Here is a 10,979-nt window from a genome sequence, read left to right as displayed (position 1 = left end):
TTCCAAGTCCTTGTCAGTCCTGAAAAACATCTGGATTGCAGTAAGATTACATTAGATCACTTTAATCACCGAACAGGCAGTGCACTATTTTCACAGAAATAGCCACTTACCCTGAATACGGATGTGTATCGCCAGCCTGCAAAGCTTCTGCAAAATACCATCCATGAACTTACCAAAAGCCTCATTCGCTATTAGGGTGTTCCATATGATATATTGTTTCTAATTACCATGTCCCCCATCACCCTGAACACATGGCCTGACAGAATGATGCAGCAATGCCTTTTCTTCCCCAAGTATTCAATTCTGGGTGAAGACATTTTGGAGGTTCTCTAAGATGTTGTGTAGGGTCTAATTCATTGATCAGTAAATGGTGACATTTCTGCACCAATTCATGGATTCAGGAATCAAGGGATGGCTTAAGAATGTTTTCTCTCACTGTGTAAGTTTTCCCTCTCCCATTCCCCTACTATCTTCCATAAGATGTGTTGAAATTGACTAGTTTTATATCTCAGCAATTAAACTAAAGGATACCCATAGTAAGGGACAATCTAGAAACAAACTGTACCTTATATGAAAATGAAGGTGAAAATATTAATAAGGGAAGTCTTAAGAACTATAAGGATTTTGAGGCTTTATTCTACTTGCAATCTATCAAGTTAGCCTGCCACACTTTCAGGGCAGAAGACACAAAACTCCTGGGTTAGAGACAAAGAACTTTATTACTTACAGCAACAGCAGTAGCCAGAGAATCACTAGTTCCCTGAGCCCCACTTCCCAGAGGATGACATGAAGGGAGCCAGGCAGGACCTGTACATTCAGTGAACTGTGTTACAGGAGAGAGATCCCAATTTTAGGGAACTTGAAACTTTCATAATGAGAAATAAGCATGTTTGCCCTTTGCTCCAAAAAAGACACTACCTTTACCTTCCAAGGCTGTTCATTACACAAACATCCTTTAGAAGACAGTCCAGAACAAAAGCAGACAGTGCCAAGACATGTGGAAATGTGAGAGACTCATGAAGAACTGCCTCCCAACAGGAAGTTTCACATATTTTATTGAAAAATCTAAGAAATCATGTGAATCATGTACAATATTTTCTCACAAGAAAACCTTAAACTGGTTTTTAAACGTTTCACAGAATTGTAAAACTTTTTAATTTTTAAAAAGAAAAACACAATGAAACTACCACAGTATTATAAGATTTTTGTTTTTCCTTGTTCCTAGGGAAAAGGCTGAAAAACAGTAAATCTTCTCATTATGATTTGTGAGGCTAAGTACTATACTCTAATAAATCTGCTAAAAAGATACAAGGAAATGGGTGGATCAACGCTTTCTTTGTTCAAAATATTTTAAAAAGCTAAAATATAATGACAACATGTTAAAATAATACACATTTTTGTAGGATGTTACCATTTCTATAACGGTTTCTCTACACTATAGCAACAGTGCAATGGTGATTCAGTGTAAATCATTACAGTGTTTCATTGTTACAATACTTGTGTTCAAGTACATGTTCATGAACATGATCAAAGTCTCTATTCAGACTTTTCTTTTCCATTATTAAAATAAGGTTATAATTACAGTAGAATTTTTCCTATGGATATCTCTAAATCTGAACCCAACGCATAATACATTCTCTAAAAACCTGTTCAACACTATGAGGTTTGTTATGCTTACACATCTCCTGCAGATTACAGAAAATGGGCAAATTCTGCATCAGGATACCAAAGGAAAAAAAAAATGGTATCTCTCCATATATAACTAAACTATTAGGCTAAATTAGTATATATTCTGGATAACTCAATGGTATTGTCAGGGAGAGAATAGCACCTTAGAGACAGCCCTAACTTAAAAAAAAAATTGTTAAAAATTTTTTTAAAGTCTAAAGATCTTGATTGGTTTTTGTTTTTCCCTTTTTATTTTTATTCTGGAAACTGGATCCAACTTATTTATATAAAATTATTTATGAAGCCATATAGTATAAATCAAAACGTTTGTAGAACCAAAGCAAACACCATATTGGATGTTTTGCAGGCAAAAAAAAAAAAATAAATTAATTAATTTGATTAAATTATATGTAATCTGATAATATTTGGTCTGAACAACATGCTAGTGTGTGTGTTTATAAATAATGTAATTGCAAAGAGCTGTTGGCCAGCCAGCCTGCCAGAGGTCAACTCTTCTGCTGCAGCTTTTGGGCATAGAAGTCCCTGCACGTCTCACAGCAGCGCTGATACCACCGCATGTCTTGACAGAGGTTCTTCTCACGTATCACCCGGCAGTACACGGGCCACTGATCTCCCAGGCACTTGAAAGTCAGAGCAGCTGTGAAACAAACACAGGGAACTTAATACATGCAGGTAAACTAGGTGTCGTGAGTAGAAACAAACAGCAATCATTTAAGGGGGGGTTTTGCACACTCATGTTGACTCATATACATAACCTCCCAGCACATAAAAGACAGAGATAAACAAACACACTTTATAATAAAGGAGTACAGTGAATGAATACTGGCCTTACTCATGAGCTTTTATAGACTTATTAAAGATAGATTTCCCAAAGCCACTGAGGGTCCTGCAAATGGCTTTTAACTTTCCATTTCATGACTTCTATTTAATCTTCTTTTGGATTTTTAGTTGAGAAGATTAAAAAGAAAAATGAGTGTGTTCAATATGTTCACCATGATGAGAATACAAATTAATAAGTGCTATTATGGGTGAACTTGCAAAGAAACAGCAAAACAAAAAAATCTGCTTACACTTATTTCACATTCCTCGTTTCCTAGACAGCAGACATGTCTAGCTGTGATATCTAAGAGTCACAATTTCAGGCATCCTTAAAATCAAGGCTGATTAACAAAAGTGACTAAAATTTACAGTAATGAAGTGTTTGAAATGAGTTCTTGGTATAAAAAAATTCAGTGAGGTAAATTCGGCCCCAGTTTTTCCGAAGAAATAGCGTGTTCTGGCATGTATAATGAAAGACAGTCTACTGCAACTGTTTCTTTTACCACTATTCTCATATGATTCATTATTTTACATTTAAAAACCTTAGCTTTTCCAACCACTGTGCTTCTATGTTTGGGGATGTCCTTCAAGAAAAAATAAACAGAGAAAATGGAGTTTTAATTTAATTCTTCTTTTAATTCATTATTTTATGCCACATTTTATGTCAAGAAGGACTCCAAATAATTGTTGGAGAAAGGGATTATGTTGCTTTTGAATACAAGGATTTGTCACATCTGCTCTAGGATTGCTTAACTTGTCTTAACTAGTTTTAATTCTACTTGAACTGATTATTTCTTAGAAATGTTAATTATTTGGCTTAAAAAAGAGAATTTTTATATTTCCATGAAGAACCAAACTTTTCCATTTGATTGAATCTTATGCTTGGAGAAGTATCTATGACAAGTTAGCTCTTTGAATTTTGGCAATATTATTCTGTATGATTTAACTGACCCCCTGGAGATTATACATACAAATTAAAACTGAAGGTGTTCCCTCCTGGTAACCATACATTTGTTTTCTACAGCTGTATCTCTATTTATGTTTGTAAATAAGTTAATTTGCATCACTTTTTGAGATTCCACATATAAGTGATATTATATGATATTTGTTTTTCTTTGTCTGACTTATTTCACTCAGTGTGCCAAGAGGGAAAGGAGAGGGGGTAGGCTACATCGGGAGATGGGGATTGACATACACACAGCACAATATATAAAATAGATAACCAATAAGGGCCTACTGTAGAGCATAGGGAACTCTAGTGAATACTCTGCGATGGCCACATGGGGCCACATGGGAAAAGAACATAAAGGAGTGGGTATATGTATATGTATACCTGACTCACTTTGCTGTCCTGCAGAAACTAACACAACGTTGGAAACCAACCACACTACTATAAAAATTAATTTTAAAAACAACACATAATGTTAAACAAATGAACCCAGTGACATCCAGGCAGCAGTGCTATGAAAAACTGCTAACTGCCACAAAAATAAAGGCTAATGCATTCATGAATACTTTTATGCAAATACAGGATATATTACTTAAAATATATACTCTACTTCTTGATGTTGTATTAGACTGACTGACAGTAACTGAGAATATATGTGAAAGCATTTTATAACATAAAACTATGTAAATCAATGCTACTACTATTTATTGATATTTAATATTATGTCCTTAAGTGTGAAAAAATCAGTACCTTTTGTTTAGTGGTGTAGATCCATGTACCTGCTCTCCTTGAAAGTGAGTTTTTTACTCTCTCTCTCTCCAAAGGATAATTTGTACCCAGGATCACAAGGAAGGCTATTAACAATGAAGAGATCCAAGATATACACTATAGCTTCACCTTTCCACCGACATTACCTTAACTGAGGGTTCTGCCATGGACTGGTCAGAATAAAAAATACGGTTACATCCGCCAACCCTTTTTAGGCTGATCTTGAGTGATTACGGCATTCGCATTTCCACAGCCTGGCTCTGAAGTGACAGCTCAGGAACGAAAATAGTTTTCATTTGGACTATATGGTTGAATAGATCCAATTTAGTCAGAAGCAAACTAATTAGTATAAATTGATAACTAAGCTTTAAAGTGATACATAAAACAGAAGAAGCCATGATCATTTCTATGTCTGTCAAAATCACTCCCTTTTTTTGGATCTGCTTACCCAGCCTGGGTGATGTTATAGTATTTACATTAATCTTCTCATTGCAAGGCTGAAGGTGGCATGGTCTGTACGCTGCAGGTTTTTCTGAAGAAAAGCATTCATTTCCATGTCTTCCTGTGATCTTATGCATGCATTGAATAACACGGGACTGCATTCCTTTGCCACAGGTAATTGAGCACTAGGAGAGATACAAGGTTTTGTCAACTGTTCTTTTTGCTGTTTCCTTTTTCTGGGCTGTGAGTCACCTTTTCCTTATATTTGTTAAAACTGACATGAGCCACAACATCCAGGGTTGATATAAAACAAGGGTCAGAAACACTGCTGCTCATAAACTGGACACAATGCAGTTTAGAACACCTAGCTGACCTAAGGCAGAGCTTTGAGTGATGAATGATGATGTAGAATGAATAAACAACAAGGTCATACTGTAGAGCATGGGGAACTAGATCCAGTATCCTGTGATAAATCATAATGGAAAAGAATATGAAAAGGAATGCATACATATGTATAATGGAATCACTTTACTGTACAGCAGAAACTAATACAATAGTATAAATCAACTTAACTTCAGTAACATAAAAATGAAAAAAAGTTTGAGAGTATGACTTGGGAAAGATAGTGGGTGATACCAGTAACACACTTGGACCGACAGTTTTTAAAGGTTTAATATCTAGTTTGCAACAAATGACTTGCTGTTCTTTAATTTAGTCACTGATGCTTGACAGTTAGATATGCCCAACTGTGGAGCTGTGTAGATATACACCAACTGTGGGAGCTGGTGAAGGACAGGGAGTCCTGGTGTGCTGCAGTCCATGGGGTCGCAAAGAGTCGGACACGACTGAGCAACTGAACTGAACTGAACTGTGGAGCTGAATCTTCATTATAGTCTTTCAATGTACTCATCCACTCTGGCCTTAAATGTTTATTAATAACATCAACAGGGCAGAATTCCCTGGTGGTCCAGTGGTTAGGACTCCATGCTTTGACTGTTGGGACCCAGGTTCAATCCCTGGTCAGGGAACTAAGATCTTGCAAGACTTGCCCCCCGCCAAAAAAAATCAAATGGTGTATCAACTTGATGTGTTAATGAAATAATTGCTATGTCTTAGAAGATTGTTGTCATTGTTTAGTCACTGTGTCTGACTCTTTTGCGACCCTCGGACTGTAGCCCTCCAGATTTCTCTGTCCATGGGATTTCCCAGCAAGAATATCAGTGTGGATTGCCATTGCCTTCTCCAGGCAATCTTCCCAACCCAGGGATCAAACTCACATCTCCTGCATGGGCAGGTAGATTCCTTACCACTGAGCCACCTAAGAAGTCCATCTTGGCAGATAACATATCAAAAATTGTGCAAATATTTGAAAATCTTGTATTTTTCTAGTAAGACAGCCTTTTAACATATCTCCTGTAATGAAAAAATGCAATATACCTGTATCTCAGCTAAATATAGTTTGTTTTTATTTGTAAGTTATTTCAGAGGACATATTTAATGTACAATGTCTGTTCATTAAAGAAGTCTCTTGGGTCCATGTATATCACTAGATTTAATTTGTTATACAGATAAGCTGAGGTCTAGATGAGTGAGAAAATACAAAAATTACACATGAGAGAGGGAATATGCTTGTGTTTCAAAAATTTTTATTTACTAGTTATATTTTCTTTGCAATAAAGATTTAGTCATATTTGGCCAAATAGTTCTTAAAACTTAGATCTATTTAAAAACATGATCTCGGCACATTCGACTTGAAAACTGGTCAATACTTTATCTGATTGTCATCTTTTAGATATGCAGGCAGAAGTTTTATAACCATTTCCCTTCATATTTTACCAAGTCATTGTTAGGATTTCATTTTCTTCTCAAGAATTTTCAATTCTTCCTCTACTATCATCCTGGGTTCCAACTCTTTTTATTTTCATCAGCAGAAGCATTCTACACAAATCCTTATCACCTCAAGTCTGTATGCTACTGTTCACTTTGTCTTTAGCCTCCAGCCTTCTAGTCAATTACGAATATGTATCCTCTTAAAACTGCTTTATATACGTCATAATCTCCTTGGAGAAACTTCAATTATTGAGTTGCCCATTGCCTACGAGATAAAGCCCAATATCCTCGAACGTCCAGGCTGGCATTTATCTACCTCCTCAAATTTGATTTTCTACCTCTCTGCTTTAGGAATCATTTGCTCTATAAAGCACTAATGTCCATGTACTTTCTACTCCCACAACTAGAACCGTGCTCATAGAAGGATTCCTTTCCAGATGCCTGGCCTCTTTTCAAATCACAATCTCAAATCCACTACCCTCACGAAGTGTTCCACAATTATCCCAGCTACTCATGCATATTTATGCAACATTTATGGTTTAAAACCATATACCTATCTATCTGAGGCTATCCCTTAGAATCACTTGGGAAAAAAAACCTTTTTAACTATATATTTTAAGGCCTAGAATTTCTAAGGCAGGAAACAGATGGAATCTGGGAATATACATTAAAAAAAAAAAAAGTACCTAGGTCATTTTGCTGCACAGCCTGAGTTTGGAAAACACTGATCTATAGTATGTATTCTACATTTGATGTAGCCCAGTTTGTATTACTTCTTATCTCTGATCAATATCTTTTCATGCATCTAGTGTGTCTCTTGGTAAATTTCAGGCATCTAGTGTGTCTCTAGGTAAATTCTTGAAATTAAGCTCATTGTTATATCACTTCGGAGAAGGCGATGGCACCCCACTCCAGTACTCTTGCCTGGAAAATCCCATGGATGGAGGAGCCTGGTGGGCTGCAGTCCATGGGGTCGCGAAGGGTCGGATGCGACTGAGTGACTTCACTTTCCCTTTTCCCTTTCATGCATTGGAGAAGGAGATGGCAACCCACTCCACTGTTCTTGCCTGGAGAATCCCAGGGATGGGGAAGCCTGGTGGGCTGCTGTCTATGGGGTCGCACAGAGTCGGACACGACTGAAGTGACTTAGCAGCAGTAGGAGCAGCAGTCATATCACTTTCAGTAATAAAACTTACATATCGTGTATAAAAATAGCTAAGAATAACACAATAACAATTGTATGTGCATGCTATTTATGCATCTACTTTACAGATAACTGATCTTTCTAAATTCTATAAATACTTCTACATAAAACCTTCTTTGCATCTGACAAATTCTAGCTTTATACAAATAGCCGATTAAAGAACAACTTAGATATTACACCCTTTTAAATCTGATTTTTTTTTCTCATTAACTTCTACAGGATCTAAATGCTTCTATTAGTTTAAGCTTTATTATAATTTAAAAGCTATTATAAGAGGAGTCACTGTTTACATGGTCTTTGTCCTCTGGAAGATTCTTAATATTATTCAATAGATATATGCATACAAACACCATGCTTCTTAGAAATATTTTCAGGAAAACTCAAAATAATTAAACTAAAAACTTTAAGTGGTTAAGTTTATGTGGAACTATATCATTCTAGTATCTGCTTTTCTAAAATTTCTGTAGATCTTGAAAGTAATCACAATATTGGAGACATGAAAAGAACAACAGAAGTTTTATAATAGATGAACTCCTTTTGATGTAATAGAGAAGGTTCTCAATCATATGTCAAAGAAGTCTAGTAATCAATCATAGACTATTATCAACCCTTTCAACTAATCTTATATTAACTCCAAAGGACATGTGTAAACCAAAGTAACGTCATTTTTTCCAGGATCACAAAGTATATATACATGATAACTTAGAATACACAATTTTAGTAGATAATGGTTGAAGAGTGCTCCCATAAACTGTTTTTTAGAAAATTAAGAGAAAAAAGTTCATTTAATTGAAATCGCATCATTTCTGCCTTTGAAACTAATGGCATAAGCTTTATTATGAAATTAGCCCAATAGCTTTAGAATATTATTTTTATTAGAATACTTCAATAATAAAAACATCAAGATTTTAATAGTAATTATTTTCTTTATAAAATATATGTGGTAAAAATTTATTACAAATGTACGAAAAATAAACAGATATACTTGAAATGCCAAAGTATCTTCTAAACTATTTCTACTTTATTATAGAAGGTACTACTGAATAATTGGATAGCTTCTCAAATCACATCACTATGATTAAAGACAGACAAATATTAAAAGGAAAAGTCACTATAATTTTGGCTTGAAATGAAGAGCTGCTGCTGCTGCTAAGTTGCCTCAGTCGTATCCGACTCTGTGCGACCCCACAGACGGCAGCCCACCAGACTCCCCCATCCCTGGGATTCTCTAGGCAAGAACACTGGAGTGGGTTGCCATCTCCTTCTCCAATGCATGAAGGTGAAAAGTGAAAGTGAAGTCGCTCAGTCGTGTCCGACTCCCAGCGACCCCATGGACTGCAGCCCACCAGGCTCCCCCGTCCATGGGATCCTCCAGGCAAGAGAACTGGAGTGGGGTGCCATGGCTCTAATACTGTCTCTAGAATCTAATGTACCTGGGACTTAGTTTTCCTTTTCATTAAGTAAGGCACTGTAGTAGATCATAGCTACACTTTCAGGTCTAAATTACTATGAAAGGAAACACTCCAAATAATTTATTATTAAAAGTTACTGCAGTCAGGCAATTTTTAAGCAGTGACACTGCATAACAGTAAAGACTGCAAATTCATTATCTAATTATTCACTGTACTATCCAACATTGGTATGACAGCAGTCCACTAAATGATGTCTCAAAATTATATTTTGCTTGAATGTTTCAGAACATTCAATTGTTTATTGGCTTTTCAAATATTTACCGATTACCCACCATGTTCAGGATTCTGTGCAGAAGCTAAAAACAGCAGAAATGATCCAATACTATGAAGCTGGTGTTTATTTAGGATCTATTATATGCCATAACCTATATGCCAGATACAGGTTACATTTATTTTAATATCTCATATGAAGCCCATGAGCACTATTATTACTCCTTTTACACACAGGAGAAAAGAGAGGCTCAGATAAGTGAAACAAAGTGCACACAGTTTCACAGCTAAGAAGTGGTGGTACTGGAGTTTGAACTAATATGTACTAAAGTCAAAGATGGGATACGTAGACTACTCGATACTAGAAGATTGCCAAGATTTCTCTTTATGTTAACAGAAATATTTCTTTTTTCTCTATCCTGCAGAATAACCTCTTATCCTAATTAGAAGGCTTTTTTTTTTTTTTTTTGGAGTTGTGTTACTATAACACAGGCTACGTGGTATGAGATAAACTCTTTTGCCGTAAGGTCAACTAAGTAGCATGCTTTATCTTTAGACACAGTGATCATAGAATTTAACATCCAAATCAGAGCACTTGTGAAAGAAGTTCTGATAACTATTCGTAGACTATGGGCATAAAAAAGGATGGTCCTGGGTAATCTGGGATACACTGTCACACTATCTATAGATGACTTACTGACAGATCTATGTATTAGATGGTAAATGGACACATGAAATACCTATTATAATCCAGTCATTATCTAATATGCTTTTATACATAATATTTTGGTTAATCTTGCTCATAAACCTAATATCTGACTCTTTACAACCCCACAGATTGTAGCCCGCCAGGCTCCCCTGTTCATGGGATTCTCCAGGAGTCAAGGTTGCACTGGAGCAGGTTGCATGCCCTCTTCTAGGGGATCTTCTTGACCCTGGAATAGAACCTGCATCTCCTGGGGCTCCTGCACTGCAGGTGGATTCTTTTGCTGCTGAGCTAACGGGAAAGCCCATTTTCATTCACTCAATCAACAGATATTTAGTGAAACTATACAGTGGAAGTCAGAAATAGATTTAAGGGCCTAGATCTGATAGATAGAGTGCTTGATGAACGATGGAATGAGGTTCGTGACATTGTACAGGAGACAGGGATCAAGACCATTCCCATAGAAAAGAAATGCAAAAAAGCGAAATGGCTGTCTGGGGAGGCCTTACAAATAGCTATGAAAAGAAGAGAAGCGAAAAGCAAAGGAGAAAAGGAAAGACATAAACATCTGAATGCAGAGTTCCAAAGAATAGCAAGAAGAGATAAGAAAGTCTTCTTCAGCGATCAATGCAAAGAAATAGAGGAAAACAACAGAATGGGAAAGACTAGGGATCACTTCAAGAAAATCAGAGATACCAAAGGAACATTTCATGCAAAGATGAGCTTGATAAAGGACAGAAATGGTATGGACCTAACAGAAGCAGAAGATATTAAGAAGAGATGGCAAGAATACACAGAAGAACTGTACAAAAAAGATCTTCACAACCCAGATAATCACGATGGTGTGATCACTAACCTAGAGCCAGACATCCTGGAATGTGAAGTCAAGTG

General features: G+C 36.3%; 1 protein-coding gene and 1 non-coding gene across 2 annotated transcripts in view; one reads left to right on the top strand and one right to left on the bottom strand.

Annotated features, from left to right (window-relative positions):
- Positions 1-1,925: 1,925 nt before the first annotated feature.
- ADAMTS19 (ADAM metallopeptidase with thrombospondin type 1 motif, 19) overlaps positions 1,926-10,979 on the bottom strand; it is a 275,020-nt gene continuing 265,966 nt past the window's right edge. The window contains 2 exon segments of the mRNA XM_010852422.1: positions 1,926-2,326; positions 4,674-4,851. Of these exon segments, the coding sequence (XP_010850724.1) occupies positions 2,175-2,326; positions 4,674-4,851 (330 nt within the window). The 3' untranslated portion in view covers positions 1,926-2,174.
- On the top strand, positions 5,623-5,694 carry TRNAQ-UUG. Its single transcript has one exon. It is a non-coding gene; the product is annotated as a tRNA-Gln (tRNA).

Source organism: Bison bison, unplaced genomic scaffold (genome assembly GCF_000754665.1).
Source record: "Bison bison bison isolate TAMUID 2011002044 unplaced genomic scaffold, Bison_UMD1.0 scf7180017864311, whole genome shotgun sequence".
NCBI lineage: Eukaryota > Metazoa > Chordata > Mammalia > Artiodactyla > Bovidae > Bison > Bison bison.
The sequence above is the reverse complement of the archived record's forward strand: the minus strand, read 5'-3'. Positions and strand labels throughout refer to the sequence as shown.